At 34.2% G+C, this 19,538-nt stretch overlaps 1 protein-coding gene across 1 annotated transcript in view; it reads right to left on the minus strand.

Moving 5' to 3' along the window:
- The window catches only part of LOC150106714 (FRAS1-related extracellular matrix protein 2-like), a 119,492-nt gene that overhangs the window by 15,032 nt on the left and 84,922 nt on the right, over positions 1 to 19,538 (minus strand). Inside the window, exons 3-14 of the mRNA XM_090393302.1 lie at positions 17,669 to 17,815; positions 16,813 to 17,043; positions 13,491 to 13,616; positions 12,502 to 12,750; positions 12,232 to 12,381; positions 4,376 to 4,585; positions 3,841 to 4,038; positions 2,548 to 2,712; positions 2,172 to 2,354; positions 1,959 to 2,089; positions 1,641 to 1,793; positions 130 to 337 (exon numbers count right to left, since the gene is read on the minus strand). Of these exons, the coding sequence (XP_090249428.1) occupies positions 130 to 337; positions 1,641 to 1,793; positions 1,959 to 2,089; positions 2,172 to 2,354; positions 2,548 to 2,712; positions 3,841 to 4,038; positions 4,376 to 4,585; positions 12,232 to 12,381; positions 12,502 to 12,750; positions 13,491 to 13,616; positions 16,813 to 17,043; positions 17,669 to 17,815 (2,151 nt within the window). The remainder of the gene's footprint in view (positions 1 to 129; positions 338 to 1,640; positions 1,794 to 1,958; positions 2,090 to 2,171; positions 2,355 to 2,547; positions 2,713 to 3,840; positions 4,039 to 4,375; positions 4,586 to 12,231; positions 12,382 to 12,501; positions 12,751 to 13,490; positions 13,617 to 16,812; positions 17,044 to 17,668; positions 17,816 to 19,538) is intronic.

Below are 19,538 nucleotides of genomic sequence, written 5' to 3' on the forward strand. Positions count from 1 at the left end.
TATCTTTTAACGAATAAATGAAAGATCTAATACATTATATCTCATTTATATTTATTTCCCCATTTATTCTGACTTAGATTATTCATGTAAAATGAAATGTTGCATTTGCAAAATATCTATGATGCTTACCAGGTGCAAAGTAGATGCTGTCCAGTGTTATATGATGAGTATCAGTGAAAAACGTAGTTGATTCCACGTCCTTCAGATCACTAGAGACTCCATCCTGACCGCTAGGGGCCGCTACTCTCCATCTGAACTCAGTAAGAGTATCGTTGATCTCTTCCTTTGTACAAAGTGTTCCAGTCTTCGTAAATTCTGGATGTTTCGGGTTGCAGGACTGAAATAAAAATTACTATTGAGAAGCGGTGCTTCCTTCAGGGGTAGAATGTGCGGAAATTTTATAAAGTTTGATATAAATTTTATTATTACTTCGTAGTTGTCTACCTACGAAGGCAATGAATATATTGTGTCCAGCGAAACCAAATGTATCGTGTCCTTTGTTGTCCAATTAAACCAAATTAAACCATTATAATCGAGCGAAACTTCCCCTTCTCAAATTCATTCGCTTTTCTTCGCTCATTGGCATTTCCAAAAAACTGAATGCGTCCTCTTCCTTATAGGGAATTCTAATAGCATAAAGAAACCTCACAAGATAACCAGCACCTTCCGAACAAAAAGTACATACGTTTTTAGGCTTTCTACACCTAATAAATAATCCATTGACTCAGGTGGGTTACTAGAAAAAATCATAACTTAGTTACTAACTCCTACAATTCTCTTAGAATAATTTTCCCTAAGAGAATCTTTCTGGTATTAAAACAATAAGAATACATTTGCAGCATAATATGGTGCAAATGATGGAGTAATAAACCGAGTACAGATTAGTTAATGTTCCATGTAAGAAGTCACTAACAGAAGAGACGGCATCTAAAAATTTTCTTTTCAGACTGGTTCTATATGAATCGTGGAAGAGCATTGTACAAAAAGTCTTTAACAGTATTTTTGAATCAATATCAAGAGGGAAGATTGGATCATTTAGATCCACCATTAAAAGTCGAAGAGGATGTCCACTGCTTTTGTATGGGCAGCTAGGATATCAACAATGAATCATAAGACGTCCTCTGTCAAGGAAAAAAAAGTTCAATTTCAGATCATAATCTTGATAAGTAAGGATATTAATCGCATTGTTTTTGGATTCACAAGGACCAAGCCTTGAACATTATCAGGAAAAATGTATGGTAAACAATTAACAAGCTGATTCGTTACAAGATGCTTCGCTGCAATGTAGTCCACCTATCCGAAATTAACACTAAGTACTATAAGGTATGTGGTTCTATGCACAGCTAGACGCAGAGTATTCAAAACATGTTGAGAAATTATGCATTTGTGCGCTCAGAATTGTTGCCATGATCATTTTAATAAACACGAAAGTTACTTTCTGACTTACACTCCACTCCTCTTTTCACAATGTATCACAGTCCACACTCAAAGTCATACTTTGAGCATATGTGGGTATGTATGTATATACATCCACACATGTATGTATGTATATACTTTGAGAATTTTTTATATGTGTACATACATACAGAGCAAATTGTACCCACTATCATATACCACAAGATGTAATAAACTATACTCACGGTAATACACACAACAGGATAGCCAGGCAATGGATAAGTCTTGGCATGAGCTGCATCATCATAATCCTTCAAAGATACGACCATTGGTTTTGCTGGGAAAGTTACATCAGCAACTATGTCCGTATCCTGGATGTATATGATAGCCTTCGTATCCTGAAGTAAACACAAATCAGAGAACCTGAAATACTGCTTCATGATAAAACACAATGTTTTAAAATAAAAAAAAAAGGTGAAAATAGGATATAAAGCAGAGCATAATAAATTATATTCACTGTCATACACACACAGCAGGATAACTAAGCAAAGAGGACTGCTTACCTTGACTTCTGCAATCATATTTTTATCAGGTCTCAAGTGAACTGTAAAGGCTTCACGATGTTCCTTCTCTCCGTCAAACAATATTTCGATATCCACAATAATTCGGCTCACGTTTACTCCAAATTCCAACTCTGTAAAATACACACGGTAATCAGTGATATAAATGGGTAGAACTATGTGTTAACATGTCATTTAACATTTCTATCATCGTACCTTTAGAGAAAGGTATATAATCCACTGAAGACTTGGCCGATCCATCTTTAGTGTGAATACGTACTAAAGATGTTTTTGACAAATCACCAGTTCGTATTACAAAAAGCGATACGTTAACTATATCCTCAGACTTCCTTGGTTCTTTAATATTGAATCTGGTTTGTTCCAGCTTAATAACTGGTTCTGTAAGGGAACGTGAATCAATAATTAATAAACCAAAGTTATTTAACTTAATGAAAAAATGATGAAGATGCTATCAAGGGAAACTCAAGAGATTCGTTTTAATGGACATACGCAGACACACTAAATAAATAAGAATAAATAACGAAGTGCTCGACCAATGACAAAGCAAATTTTCTCAGATCATTGCACTTACTGTCTGAGTCGTCCTTGATGGTGATAGTTGTTACATTCTTTGGACCAACTGATGCGCCCCCTGCTGTCGTACTAGTAGCATTTCCAAGCACAAGACGGAATTCTTTGTCTTTTTCATAGATGGTGTCATCTACCAGGGTCACAGTACAGGATTTTTCCATTTCTCCTGGAAGAGGTAAGCGTACATATTATAAATACATATATCTATAGAAGCACACACACACACACACACACACAATCTCAGGAATAAAACAGGTGTCTGGGAATTTTTTTTTTTTAAATCGATTTTTAGGTCGATAGTCACTTTTCATAATTAAAAAACCTTTTGCTTATGTATGAAAGAAAAATAGCTTTATGTAATTAAAACTTATATATTATGCAATTATATATTATTATTTATTTATTAAGAATTAATTTTTTTTATAGACAATTTTGAAGTTAGTCAATCTTTGGCAAAGGCAAGCGAGATATTTTTCTCTTAAAAACTCAGGTTTTTAATCCCATAATTCAAATAAATCGACCGTAAAGCTCATTAGGATAACAAAATAACGACAGACATTTGTCTTACTTCCGCCCCAAATGCCCAAATCATCAATAGGCATGAGTTTAGCAATTAGCGAGTAATGACGGAGACCAGTTTTTCCCCTCGATTTCCAAAAGGTAGAGTTAAAAGAGGTTCGCCAGTTATCCTTGGAAATAAAAATGCATTAGCGCATCAGTTCTTTCTTTATTTATATTTTAGTTTTTATTATTTCTTCCCCACCTATAAGGTCTGTATTCTACATCTAAACATAATGAAGATATGATGTGAAATTTTGAAATCAAGTTTAAAGTCACCACACCAAAGTTTATAAAAAAATCATCATACGTCATTTAAAAAAATGAATCTGTTGTGCATATGTAAATGGTTTTAAGTCTATTTGGTATTTAATAAATAATACTTACGTAATAAATATTATATGAAAATATGCCATGGCCATTGCAAGACGAACAAATTTACCAGACAGAGAAAAATACGGTTATGGAAGAACTTTAATGTTAAATTAAGATAATGATAGGTTTATTATCAGGCTATCACACCTATTCAAAATGATGAAACGAGTAAATTTGGATTTATTTTATTTTTTTTTATTATATTACTAGTTACTCATCGATGGTTGTAGGTCCGAATAACCAGATGGATGTTTCGGTTACGTACCAGTTTATACACGTGTGATTTTATTTTATTTTAGTCTCCGTACAAACAATAATTGTTTCTGAATCTAAAAGCCATGTGAGAACAGCCATACATTACCTGGTTCAAACAGAACGAAGGAATCGTTTGTATCTGGTCTTTCATCAAAGTCATCCATCACTTTTGCAGAAGCTTGTCTAGTATAGCAACGGACGGCAGAGAAGTGACCTACATCTCCGTTACGGACTATGAACGCGTTCACTTTGCCGTCACTTTCAAAGGCAACATAGGCGGGCTCTTTGAACTGCATTTGTGGTACTGAAAAAAAAAAAAAAAAGATACAAATTGTTAACTAAAGATGATTGATGGTTCTCGGAAAACATCTAACACTATGAGTGCCCTTGAGAATTACTACTGAGGTAATTAGTCATTTAATAAGAAAATTATGCTTAAGAACTGTAACTAGGAGAAAATAGAAGTCAAGAATTAGAATTAGATATTTCACTAGAAACATTAATCGATATCAAAATATGTAGAAAAAATGTATTGTTCAAAAGATGTTTGAATTTAAATTCTAAACTATCCTATACTATTTTGGGTGTTTGGTATTTTTAAGTAGAATAAAATGCGTTGCTTTAATGTGCTTCAGACTTACTGTCAGTATCAGAGTCGTTGATATACACCACAGCTTTACTGGGATCTCCGAGGGTGGCATTCATAGGCATCCTTAACACGAGTTCAAAAGTTTCAGGTCCTTCCAGGACAGGCTGTCCGAGGTCATCTAGAATAGCGACACGGAAGGTCTGCATCGTAACTCCTGGAGCGAAATCGAGATTCCTTCCGGTTCCAACATAGTCATGTCCCACTGGAGAAGCAATCGTGAGCAATATATATGTAATAAATGTAGTTAAATACAATAGTATAGATATAAATTGAATCTAATTATCGAGAGTGGAACAATAAATGGATTTGCAAATAACTCTTTATTTTAGAGGCAAATTTCTTGCAAAACTGGTGGTAGAAAAAACAACTCCAGTGTTTCAACAGAATGAAAAACAAAAGCTTTACCTAGTAGATACAGGAATAATATTTACTTCATAAGCTGAGTCCATGATCTTTCTAGTTATAATTGGAATATATTACTTTGATTTCAATTATTAATAATTTGATGTATATATATAAACAGATATAATTTATAATTCCATTCATGGTTTAAGGGAATAAGAAACGTTTAAATTAATAATTTAGGATAGTATGAAAAAAGTGAATTAAAAATTTTATTAATATTTATTCATCATCATTACATTTTATTATTATTATTATTATTATTACTACTACTACTACTACTACTAAATTCCGTTATTTGGAATCCCAATTTTTAAATACGGGATTCCAAGAAAACCAACTTTACCTAAAACACACACACACACACACACACACACACACACACACACACACACACACACACACACACACACACACACACACACACACACACACACAGAGTTCGCATAGCAGTTCATTTACAAGAAATACATCCAAATTGATCTAGAAATCCATTATCTGTTCACCATCGGTTGCTTGAATGGTTTCCTTTCCATAGTTTGTTAGCTTCTTTAAGTAAACCGGTATTTAACTTTAAATTTGAAATCTAAGGGATAAAAAATAAGTTCTAAAAAGGAGAGGAGGAACTATCTCATGTTTAAACATGAGATAGTTCTTCTTACATCCTGATTCAGCATTCAAACCACCATCCAGGTTGTGGAAATTTGAAGCCCAGATCTTAAGACACTTAATTATTCCTTAGAAAGCGTAAGAACTGTAGATAACAATTTACGAAAAGGCTTCGATTTTAAGCGTGGTAATTCAGCCATCGATAATAAAGTCAAAAAGCATGAGAGCTGTTAAAAACAATACGGAGCCCTTTCTGCGTTCGTAAACCACTTTATATCCTATCTTTTATGGACAAAATCTAAGCACGGTAATGATAGTAAATAGCAACAACCACGAGATCTCGAGAAAGCCTGAGATATGCCGAATGTTGCTGTAACTTCCCTGATATCTGTACAAGCAGCGTACAAATGACAATAGAAAAGTTTCATTTACACCACGTATGGGCAACCCCCGTCTCTCTACTTCTTTTGATCCAGCCCTAATCTATTTCAGCGAAGTTTGTCTGATTCATGGTGGGAGAAAACATGGTGTGTTCTACTAACTCCCACTAAGCTGACGTCATATGACTTGCGCAAAATACACTATGTTTTCTTCAACCAAGGTCTCTTTCTCACTTTGACTAGCGACGTGTGTGTGAACGTGTTACAACGTGTCAGTTCGGTACTTGCGTTGGTGTTGTGCTTTGTTCAGTGCCTTCATTGATGTTATGTTCTGTTCGGTGCCTGCGTTGATTTGTGTTCTGTTCAGTGCCTGCGGTGTAGAAGACAGTTTTGTTTGACAGTTCTGAATATCGCTTATAAATTTGGGACAATGTCAGGGGTTATTGCAAAAAAAAAAAGAAAGAAAAGTAGATGCAGAGAATCGTCAATTTCAAGACAACTGGACGGAGGATTATTATTTTATTCTGAATAAAGGTTTGCCTGTATGTTTGCTGTGCAACGAATCCGTATCCGTCAACAAAGAATACAACTTGAAGAGACACTTTACTTGGAGACATCCGGATCACCCAAAAATTGATGGACAACTACGAAAAGATGAAATACAGAAGTTGAAGAAGAACTTGGATACCCAACAGCAAATGTTCAATAAGCAAAGAACGCAGCACCACAGCATTGTCAAAGCCAACTTTGTGGTAAGCGAAAAAATCGCTAAGCATTCTAAGTCATTTGGTGAAGGAGAATTTATCAAAGAATGTCTGCTGGATGTTGCAAGTATAATATGCCCTGAAAAAAAAAAAGACTTCGAGAATATTCGTTTATCGAGACGTACGAAAACTGTTGTCCGACGGATAGAAATTATGGCTGATGATATCAAAAAAAGTTTAAAAGAGAAGATTGCTAGATTGGAAGCATTTTCAATTGCTTTGGATGACAGCACCGATGCCTCCGATACAGCACAACTAGCAATATATATTCGAGGAGTTGATGCGGATTTCAACATCACAAAAGATTGATTGGCGCTTCGGCCGTTAAAAGGAACAACTACCAGTGAAGATATATTTGAAACAGTCAACACAGTCTTCGAGAGATTTGGGCTTAAATAGAGTTCACTATCTGGCATATGCACTGATGGAGACCCTGCAATAGTTGGTGCACAGAAGGGATTTATTGGAATAGTTCATGAAAGAGCAATAGAACTACAGATCCATCTGGAAAATTTAATAAATTTTTACTGCATTATCCATCAACAAAATCTGTGTGCAAAATCGATTAAATTCACAAATGTTATGGAAGTTGTAGTAGCCAGTATTAACTTTATTAAGTCACGTGCACTTAATCACCGCCAATTTAAGGAGTATTTGGCAGACCTATTTTCGGATTATGAAGATGTGTCTTATTATTGTGAAGTGAGGTGGTTGAGTAAAGGTAAAATATTAAAACGATTTTATGATCTGACACAAGACATTGCAGATTTTATGGACATAAAAGGAAACACAATTAACCAAGTAAAAGATGATGAGTGGATGCGTGATTTAGCATTCCTTGTAGATGTCACCGGATACATAAACGAACTGAATCTTAAATTGCAAAAACAAGGACAACTGGTTCATGAACTGAATGGACATGTCAAAGCTTTTTGTAATAAACTAAGATTGTTGGAAAGTCAGATAAGAGCTAAAAATTGTTATCATTTTCCTACTCTAGCAACTCATAAAAATATCCCTTATAATTGTTATGGAGATGAACTGAAGGCACTAATAGAGCAATTTGATACATGGTTTGCCGACTTCAAAAACAAAGACTCCGCATTCGCTATATTTGCTCGTCCGATGGATGCTGATGTAAATAATGTGCCAGAAAACTTACAGATAGAACTTATTGAACTTCAGGCGGATTTAGTGCTAAAATCACAATTTAACAACATTGCTTTGACGGATTTTTATAAATTTTATTTGGTGGAAGAAAAATATACAAATTTACGCACCTTTTCAAGAAAAATCATTTGTCTTTTCGGCAGCACATATATGTGTAAACAGTTTTTTTCGAGGATGAAATACAATAAATCAAAAATCAAAAATTCGGACAAGAATAACCGACGAAAACCTCGAAAATTCTATGCGATTATCCTTAAATAACGTCAATATTGATAGTCTCGTAGTTGAAGTACAAGGCCAATCTTCACATTAAATTGTTATGTCGTTCATTATATTATAAAATTTATGTAGAGCTTTATACCAAAGCATTGTATTATAAATAAATGAAATATGAAGTAGCAACTCGTTTTAATTCATTTAATATTCATTTATTTTATTTAATAATTTGGTCCGGCCATTGACTCAGAGACAGAATGATAATTTGGAAAATTATCATTCTGTCTCTATCATCAGTCATTACCATGGCTGATTTACACCGTGTTTAAGTTGTGTGTTCACCGTTGTTTGAATCATATTGTGCCTTACATCGCCAGTCACGTCCCTCTCAATTTGCCATGCTGGGACTAGTAGAATGGAACTACACATCAGTAACCATCTTTTCAGATACGGAAGCTCAAGCGTAGGAGAATATTCGTGTTTTCAGTGTTTTTGTATATCTTATCTGGCAGAAATTGAAAAAAAAAACCTCGGTAAAGTAATGTAGGAATTATAAAATGGTTTCATTACAGCTCTTCCTTTAAAATCTATATTTCCAGTCTTGTGTGCAGATAATACAATTAACGTACGTGGCAATTTCTTTCAGGAGGTACCAGAGTTGGCATTATTGAAATTGGTAATTCTATGTTTATCATAGAGTCTCCGTAGCTCAGTCGGTATAGACGAAGCCTTTGGTCGGAAAGATCTGGGTTATTATTATTATTATTACTATTATTATTATTCCTGACACCTCCAAGGAGTCCGAAGACTCATCGCGGGAGGATACCTACAACTGTCTATTTTATTCCTGTCCATGTCATGAAGAACCTGTCTGGTCTCTTTCGACTAAAGCTGAGTTTGCCGGTCTCATACGGTGGCCAGGGAGTTTTTTCACTCGGAAACTCGGGTTTTTTGTTCCCAGAACAGATATACCGGCCAAGTGAACATATACGATTTACAGATATGAATACTTACAACAATATGTGGAATCGAGATAGATTCCTCACCACATGTCGTAACATCGGTAGTTAACCATGAGTCAAACCATGTAGTTAACATAGGAGATGGCACTTGAATGGGATGTTTATCATCTCTATAGCCAAAAATTTCAGTTGATTTTTCTTCACATATGCGCAAGAATTAGAATCCTCAAATGACATAATTTAATTACAGAATATTTGGACTATTTCGATTATTACAAAGTCCTTATAAGGACTGGCTTAAAGGGGTGAAACAAGAATGCTTTTCATCTTCCCCGTTATCTGTAGAGGACAGTGTAGGGATAAAGTGTTATTGAGCAATTAAAGCTCTTATCATGGCAGGAGGGTAACAGCAATAGCCTAGCCTCAGTTAGAACATCATTGGCTACAGCGTTGCCATCAATTACCCTCAAAGGGTATTAATCACCGCATCTCAGGGTCGATTCTCACGTTCTATTACAAAGTCCTTATCCTTATAAGGACTGGCTTAAAGGGGCGAAGCAAGAATTCTTTTCATCTTCCCCGTTATCTGTAGAGGGCAGTGTAGGGATAAGGTGTTATTGAGCAATTAAAGCTCTGATCATGGCAGGAGGGTAACAGCAATAACCGAGCCTCAGTTAGAACTTCATTGGCTACAGCACTGCCATCCATTACCCTCCAAGGGTATTAATCACCGCATCTCACGGTCGATTAACCATCAACCCTATTACAAAGTTCTTATATAGTTCTTATAAGAACTGGGCGATGGACTGAGTCCTTGACTCTTTATCCCGTCATCTGAATGAAGAAATCTGTGTGGATGGAGTGTTATTGAGCTAAAAAGTTCTAGTCATGGCTACAGCATTGCCATTTGTTACCCTGGAAGTCCTAAAAAGGACTTTTCTGCATATCAAAAGTATGCTGTGAAAATTAATATATACAGAAAATACTTTAAAAATAAAAAGGTGTCTTAAACTATTTTCTAGTATTTGAGTAAAAATAAAAAAAATAGCTTAATAATTAAACTTTTTATTATTTTGTTTCATAATTATTTATAAATTATTAGTATTTAAAACTTTAAACATACTTTAAATATAAAATATAATATACTATAGATATGTATTTATTATAATGAAATAACCCTTTTAAATCAACATCTATTGATAGCTTGACTAGGATATATATATAGTGGAACTGGAGTAGCTGAATCCATGTTGGTGATCCCTAATTAAATAGTTTGATAGTGGATAAAGGCTTGCTTCCATGCTGTTGGGTATATGCCAGACTAGCATGCGACATATATAGGCGAAACAGGATGGGGATTGAGAGCACACTTTTTTAGCGCAATTAGAGTAAACTACATTAATGCACTATTGACATAAGTGTTGTATAACAATGAAAAAAAAAGCCATCGAAAATTAGTAATAACATTTAATTCAAATCGCTTTTATTCAAGCAACTATTATAAAAGCAGAACGCAGAAAAACGAAATACAGCTTAATCAGAGCAACTCGAAACTTAAAACCGGTGGAGGATTCTGCTTCATAATAAGTCATAAATATTCTCTGAGAATAAAATTTATGTTTTTATATTCTAAGCAATAGTATAGGCGCTATGCCGTGAAATTTATTGAAACAATAAATAAATAAAATTAATAACCTGAGGCCTTAGAGAATTGAGAATAGTTCGGAGATTTGTTGTCCCAACAGACTTACTATGGCATTCAGTTCGAGGGACGTCAATCGACCGTGAGATGCGGTGATTGATTCATTCAATCCAATACCCTTGGAGGGTAATGGATGGCAATGCTGTAGCCAATGAAGTTTTAACTGAGGCTCGGCTATTGCTGTTACCCTCCTGCCATGATCAGAGCTTTAATTGCTCAATAACACCTTATCCCTACACTGTCCTCTACAGATAACGGGGAAGATGAAAAGCATTCTTGCTTCGCCCCTTTAAGCCAGTCCTTATAAGGACTATAAGGACTATGGCATTCATTTTAAGTATAGTTTTTGTTCTTCCATGTATTAAATACTAAACATTTTTCTAGGAACTAAATAGTTTAATTTTTACGACACCTTTCGCAGTGATCAAAGAACAGTAATATTAAAATATTTTACTAGTTTATTTTCACTTACCTTACTGTATAATTCCAGAACGGAAGCAATGAAGAGAGAAAGAAAAGAAAACATGCATAAAATGGATGAATGGCTAAAACTTGAAAATTATTAACAAGCAAAAAATATGAATAAAAATTACGATTTTTAGAATACAGTAAATCTATCGTTATTGTTGTTTGCATTTACGGCTGAAGCTACTAAGGCCATGATAAAGGACATTGCAATATATCTCTAGAAACTTCGTTCTTCAGGTCAGGAGAAACACCCTTCCATCTCCGCATGAGACTGGCTGTGAATCAAAGTCCTTATAAAGTTTTTTTTTTTTTTTTTTTTTTGTCTCACAAGGGATTCAACCTCTGGCATTTTCAACCAAAGAAGTCAATCTATGGGAGTACCTAGTTAGGTGTCAATTGCTCCTAAATATAATTAGTGTTTAAAGGAAAAAGGGGATTTTTTTATTTAGTAAATGAACTTCTAGATAGAATGCCATATAAAATATTATAAAAATAAAACACTTCTCAGAAAATTTAAAGAAAGATCAGCAAGGCTGCATCAATAGCATAATTTTACTATATGAATTTTCACTATATTTTACTATAATTTTATATATATATTACGGGAATCCTGAGGCCTTTTTATGAAAATTGAGTTTGCTAGTATCAAGTGAAAAGAGGATTCCTGTCCCGAAAACTCAAGTTCTTTCATCCATAAAACAAATAACACACACACACACACACAAAAAAAAAAAAAAAAAAAAAAAACATTCATTCTTATGCATAGTATATTACTGTGGTGGAGATGGAAGCAAGGACTAATCATCCTGTTCGCACAAACGTAGGTATAAATTATATTAAATCTACATGGAAGTATCCTTCCCGTTTGGAATAATGTGTTAAGTACTTCTGTAAACTAGTTACATTATTATTGCAAACCATTAAGCCTCATGATGAATATCGCAGGAGTTATAGCTTAAAGTTTTCCCATACTTGTAGAATTAAACGTAAATCCCTATTAATTAAATGCCAAGAATTATTCACAAAAGATTGGTTTTTGTTATTAGCCTATTTGTCCAGACTTCTTAGAAGTCGGGAGTAACTTAGAAAGTAAAAATACACAAGTTTGTGTGGGATGCTGCAGAGATACTTTCTTCTTTTATGTATACAAATTTTTCAAATGAGGCATTTCTTACCTTCTGCAGATACTGGATCCGAAGGCTTAGATTGTACTGTTATAGTAGATGGTTTAGAAAGGTCAGTACCAGTTCTCCACACCATCACTTCCACGTAACCATCACTTTCGTCAACAGAATATTCCGGTTGTCCGAAATAGAACGAAGGCACTGGAATGGGAAAATACAACACGTCAAACTAAAGTTAATTAAGTTACTAATTAAATTAGTTAATTTCAGTTTGATTAGACAAGCAAGTCATTCGATACAACATTAGCGTTTTTAATTTACCATCTTCAATATCAGGGGAAATAACCACTTCGGTCTCGTTATAATTTCCAAGCCTTCCTCCCATGGGCATGGTCAGACGAACTTTGAAGGACTCCTCGTCTTCGTACAGAGAGTCGTCAATTATGACAATTCTGCAAAAGTTTAACTGGTCGCCTTGAAGGAATCGAATGACACTAGTATGGTCTTCTCTCCTGCTGATGTAGTCAGAATAAGAAAGCACAGACTTGGGTACAGTACCTGCAGCGCTACCTGGTGGATTAAAACAAGTCAATTTTAAGCGGGAATCAGAAGCTGTCAATAATAACATATAAAAACATATCACAAATAAAAGTCTAATGTCTCGGAAATTTAAAACTTTTACAAACACTAAAAGAATTTTTTTTTTATTTTTACGAATATAAAATTTCTAGGCCTTTAGATTTGTTACAGGAAAGAAACGAATGGAATATTCAATCAATTATATCATAATTTTAGTTATTTAATGCAACCTAAATAACTTAGTTGTGTAGATTTTACGATCTTCATGAATAACATAATTCAGGATCATTCAGAATTTATTATTTTAATAACAAAATGTACAATTATAATAAGAATTGATTCAATTTTAAGTTAATTATTCTATAGGTTATTCTAACCAGGTGGCAGAGTGGTTAGCGTATCCGCTCTCCAACCAACAGACTACGGATTCGAATTCAATCATAGATATGGATATTTAGGATTGTTCTGTAGGGTGATGATGATGAAATTCATTCAGGTATGAGAAGCCTGTTCCGCTTATTAGAAGCCTGAAGTGGCTGGGAAAAATTCCATGTTTGGTCCCTAGAGTAGAGTTTCTGGAATATATACAGTAAATAAATTAATGAAAGAAAAAAAAAAAAAAAAGAAGAAGAAAATCAATGGCCCACCACTTTATGAATGTAAAAATTGGCATTCCATCAAGGCTTTAATAAGTTTCATATAGTATTTTTCTCTCTCATTGTGTGTCTTACCTGACTGCGTGGAACAAATCACCATCATCTCCTTACTAAGATCTCCTTCCCTTTTTATGGGGAGCATCAATTCTCCAACGTTCTCTTCCACTATATATTTCTTATCCGGTATAAAAATAGTAGACTCTGAAATAGACAATAAGATATAATGAATATACGGCAGCAGAAGATTTATAATCATATGCACTGAGTGGCCACTTTATTAGGAACACTTTCCCCATTTAGGAAAATAAAGTGGCCACTCGGTGTATATATTAATTTTTTTTTTCCCCTCTATTCTTGAACCTTCGATGTTCTGACTTAAAGAATAAACAGCAGGCACTTATTTTCTGCTCAATATTAACTTCACAGCTAGATGGTTTATTTTTATTCTTTTTTTTTTTCTTATAGAAAAAAGTATCCTTCACTAATGAACTTCAATTAATAGCATTCAGATCCAAAATGCTTAAGCCTAGAGAGAAAAATGGTGGTCCTCAACAAAGGTCCTTTTCATTCTTCAGTTATAGGAAATGAATTTATCAATAATGAATGATTTTCCTTAGGGTTGAAGAACAGAAATAGTTTACATTCTGTTTGAGCGACAGAAAGAAATTAAAGTATTACGATATCAAGTGAAAGTTCTAGACAAAACGGTATCACGATTCAGTTATCGTAAACATAAAGATACTGATCAAGGTCGACGCTAAGATTCTCGGCTTCGTTACTATTCTAAGATTTTGGTTATTTTAAACATAAAATTTTTGAAACTGGCCCATCCAAGTTAATAAACACGATGTTAATAATGAGTCGTTCTAAATATCTTTATTCTAAACTGATTGTTGCTAAAATTGAATTATATATGGAAAACCAACCAAAATATTATATTTTATAGACAATTTCCATATGAAGAGGGCGCTGCAGCGTCACCATTTATCAGTAATAACAAATTAGTTACAATCCAGACATTCATTTTACACATACCTGTTTCACTGGCATGACTACAATTTTTCTACTATTTTCCCCACAACAAGCTTAGAACGGACTAATTTAGTGTTAATAGAACCCCCAAACCCCTCGAACTCGTTCATCGGATGTGCTAAACTCGCGGGATTCAGCTGATTGTCTATGGTAAATTCATTTTAAATTGTACAGTGCATAGTATTTAAATAAGCAAAATTGTAACGATATTTCAAAACACCTACTTTTGTTCCATCCCATTGTATTCACTTCTTTCTTAGCTATGATAGCAAAAAATATCAACCTCAAAGTGGCGAAAAATTATAAGGAATACATTATGGAATATCAAAATGACACCTAAATTAAGATTAAGTGCTATGACTAGCAAGGAGAATAAAAATGAATTAACCTAACCACAAAATGAATTAATACCCTTTACAACCAGGGAATAATAAACGGAAATTACGTACATACCAGTGTCCTGAAATTGACTATTGCCACCGGGAAATGTTGTGCACTAATTTCAGCGAGAAAAAATTAAATGTATCTAATATCATTATCAACAGGCTGGCCTTAATTCGTACCCACGGCGCTCCTTCAAACTTTCCCTACTGTTTAATTAATTGATAGGTGAAAAAAGAAACGACCGAAAAGTAATTTTCTTGTTCGTTTAATAACCAAAATAACTACTTTACAGGTAAATACCCGGCGTCATTATTAGACTTTATTAAATGTGCGATGTCTTTATCAAAGTTAGACATCTAAATCACGTCTCTTTATATATATTAATACTCCATGACCAAAACGAACAGACCAAAATAAATTAATTGATCGTTATCACAGTTATAATTGCGTTTTAGGTATCAAGGTAGCTATTAGACTTCATTCAGTGGATTTAATATTCCACACTGAATCAGACAATGATCCATTCCTTGAACAGGTAGCCTTCAGCGCAATACATGGAAGAGTACAAAATAGGAGAAAGATGTGCCTAAATTAATAAATTAACTTATTAATAAATATAACACTAATTAAGTTTATTTAATTAATAAAATATTGAATTTAAAATGTTTTCTTAAATTTAATAATCCATTTAGCTATATTTGATATTTTTAACTTTATTTTGATTAATTTCTTTATCCACCTTACAATTAATTTCATGACTATTATATAAATTTAATACAATAGCACTAATTACCAAGACTGCCTGTATGGTTGCCGGGATAAGAATAGCTCCACCACAGATCCATGCGTGTCGTAAGAGGCGACTAAATGGACGCAGAGTTTCGAGAGTTTTTGCTCTCTCAGGTTTCTTCCGGAATTTCGCTCCCGGTGAGGGGCCTTAGATTTCGGGAGGTTTGCCTGTGAGCGCGTATTTTGAGTCTCTGGGGAGGGTTTCCTCCTGCACAGCCCGTTGAGGGGCTTTGTCGGTGGATGGATGCTTTTCCCTGGAATATGAGCTGTGGTGGGGGTGCCCCATCACCGAGTGGAGCCAACGCTGAGTTGGACGGTCTTTCGGTCACTATGGAGTGGTCTGGGGATCGTCCTAATTTTTAGAGTTTGCTTTACTTTTAAAAAAGCATCAATGTAAATCCAAGCATGTCGTAAGAGGCAACTAATTGGACGCTGAGATTCGAGAGTCTGAGTTCGCTCTCTTAAGGTTTTTGCTTTCAGGGAGCTATTTGAGTCTCCGGAGAAAGTGTTCTCCGGCACGGCCCGCTGAGGGGTTTTGTCGGTGAATGCTTTTCTTCGGAATTTGAGTGGTTCTGTTCGGTGTGGGTGGAAGGCCATCATTGAGCGGAGCCAACGCTGAGATGGACGGTCTTTCGACCACTATTGAGTGGTCTAGGGATCGTCTTAATCTTAATTTTTAGAGATTGGCTTTACTTAAGTATCACCAATGTAGCTAATGTATGTCGTACGAGGCGACTAAAGTTGGTACCCAGGGAGGGTAATGAATGGCAATGCTGTAGCTAATGAAGTTCTAACTGAGGCTCGGCTATTGCTGTTACCCACTTGCCATGATCAGAGCTTTAATTATCAAGATGTATGTATTAAATACAATATTCGTCATTAAATAGAATGTGCAAAGATAGTAGTCATACTTTTTTGAATTGAAATTATCCTCTAAAATAATAAAAATATTTATTATGTTTGAAATTAAGATTAAGAGAAAATAAATAGATGTAATTTGTAGAAAGTTTTTTATCTTGAGTAAAACCTTGCTTATAAAATTGCTTGGTATCTTTAACATAAATAGATGTAATTGTTATATTCAAGAAGTAATTAACAGAAACAACTTTTCCGATAATTCGCAATAGGCACGATAGCAACTGTGTATCAAATGAAAAGATTTCAATTAACAATTTAGTTATCTTACACTTACCATCTTCTTCATCTAAAATAGTGATAACTGCTTTATTTGGTTGCTCTAAAGCTGCCATCACTGGTTCCTCGAGTTCTATTTCAAACTGTTCCCCTTTCTCATAGAGGGTATCCTCAAAGATTCTAATCTTCCATTTAGCTTCTGTTTGGCCAGGATTAAACTGAACTTGCTTTGCAAAATGTCCTCCGAAATCCAATCCCTCTTTAGCTGTAAGGTTCCGTGTCTGCAGTCCTGCGTAAAGATAAATCCGATTATTCATCTATTTTTATACTTTTTTTCCCCCTTACAAGTGTAAGACGTCGCTGTTAACAAGAATCTAGGATCTAGTTATTCCTGCAATTTGTTGGTAGAGTAATTTCTACTAACTGGAAAGTATAACAAAAGTCAAAAAGAATACAGGAGAGAGAGAGAGAGAGAAGCAGCAGAAGTACTATAATATTTTATCTTGTAGGCACAGACCAATTAAAGATAGTAAACCCCTCCATACCATTACAAACTCATTTATCACAACTTCTTTCTGTTATTTTTCTATAATCTTCTCGTAGAAGATAATTCATTAGAAGAAATAAAGATATAAACAGATAACATTTATAAATACATATTGCAGTTTGAAGTAAGTTTTTCATTCTGCTCAATAACTTTAATTGCTTGATACAAAAAAAAAAGCATAGAACAAGTTACATGTCATGAATGATAAATTATTTTATGTTTCTCTTACCAGCACTAGTCGAACTGCATCAGTGCCTAAAGGCATTTCAGTAAATTAATCGTTACCATAGTGATGCAAACGCCCCTTGATGGTGATAATAATAGTTGAATAATGGGATCAGTGGTTATACGGATAATGTCTACTTACCTACAAATGAAGTTTCTCCAAGATATCCTCTTCTTATCAAGTTGATTTTTAAGTATTTTTCTGTCTCATTTATTGTGTATGAGTCATACTCGAATGATATACGTGCCCAGTTGAGAAAAAAATGCTGGTCGTCTAGTTCATTTTTGCCTAAAAGGAATGGAAAAAATAGCAATGATAAATAGGCACAGTACATTACTGGAGTTGGTTCTGATTGATGACATTTTAAGACAACATGCGCTCAGTAACTTTTAATTTCGTTTGTTATCACATGGAGAATTCATTTATTTTTTTAGCTAACGTGGTGGCTTATACATTCCTTCAACTGATGAAAGTGAAAGTGATGTCAGATTTTTTTTTTTTAATTTAGATTTCTTAAGGAAAGTGAAAGTGAATAAAGTTCATCTCTCCATGCAAATTACGCTAGTAAAATGACGTTTTCTTTCTTCATTCCCCACACATCTTATTTGATTACCTTCTTATGAAGAAGGAATATTCATGAGTACTATAGACCACCCATCTACTTTCTTCTAATAGAAAACTCCTACATAATTGCAAGTGATTATTTAAATGAGCAGCCATTAATGTCTAGAGAAGACAGGAGAGAATAAATTACTTCTTTTCCCCCTATTTACATAGGAGTGATTATATTTAGTGCAGAGCCTATTGCACTTTTCCATGAGGATTTTAATTTCAAGTTAATGTTCAAGGAATGAAAATTAATTATCGGTGAACTAGAAAGGGAAGCGTATATGATGTTTAGCAAGAAACCATTTGGATATTAGAAGTAGAATGCGATTTTGAAACTGGGAGATGCTCTTTCATAGATTCACTCCCTACTTTACAAGAAGGTTATCATCCCATATTCAAACATAAATAACTAGACTTCCATTTAAACGAGATAAACAAAACAGCCTTAAACTTATTGCATTATCTAGTATATAAATTCTAAATTAAAAGGCATCTCATGTCATTCATTCCATCTTTCCCTTGACGTATATTTCTCAATGGTTTGTCAAGACCGAGTAGCTTCGTTTCATAAAAATTTAATTAACACTAAGTCATTAATTAAATTTATCCTATCGACATCGTCTTCTAGACCTGTCAATCCAAGTATCTAAGAGGAAAACCAAATCAAGTCAGCAAGAGACCGGCTAATTTACCTTTATTTGCAAGGTCCTTATGACGGTTTGAGTCACACTTTATATTCTCTGATCACTGAGTTTTAATGATTGGAGGATATTAATCTGTTATCTTACAGCACAGAATTTTCCTCCTACAATAGTTAGTTACTAGCTCTCTACTTTACTTGCTGTAACTATTACAGCAGGTAAAGGGAATGAAATGATAGCTGTCTATTATAAATCACTGTAATTGTTCATTATCGCTACATGTTATGATCACAATATTAGCTATCACATTCAATCAAAGCTTGCGATCTACACCTGCAGTATTTTAATAGCTTAGATCTTTTTCTTCTTCTTCTTCTTGAGTATTTGGTATTTCCCGCTTCCGGCTTCATTGGTTTTTCCATCTTGCAACTCGTCTTCCTCTCTCTTTTCCCTTTTAGTCTGTATTTATCCACTTATTTTGGTAGCCGATATCTTCCGTCCTATATAAATGCTCTCTCCATTTCGCTCTATATGCCTTGATCTTTTCATTTAAACTATAAATACTAAATTCTCTTCTGTCTTCATTTTTGATACGGTCTAATTTTATGCATCATTTGTGCATCCGTTGCCAATATATATTCTACTCTGATCTTCCTTTTTAACAGTCTATATTTCTGAATCATATAATAGAGTGGTCAGTATTTTATAAAATTTAAGCTGGGTTTCTCGTGTTTCTTTCTTTTTTCTTTTTTATTGTTCCA

Source organism: Typopeltis vanoorti, chromosome 5 (assembly GCF_054136105.1).
Source record: "Typopeltis vanoorti isolate ZY-2024b chromosome 5, IOZ_Tvanoo_1.0, whole genome shotgun sequence".
Taxonomy (NCBI): Eukaryota; Metazoa; Arthropoda; class Arachnida; order Uropygi; family Thelyphonidae; genus Typopeltis; species Typopeltis vanoorti.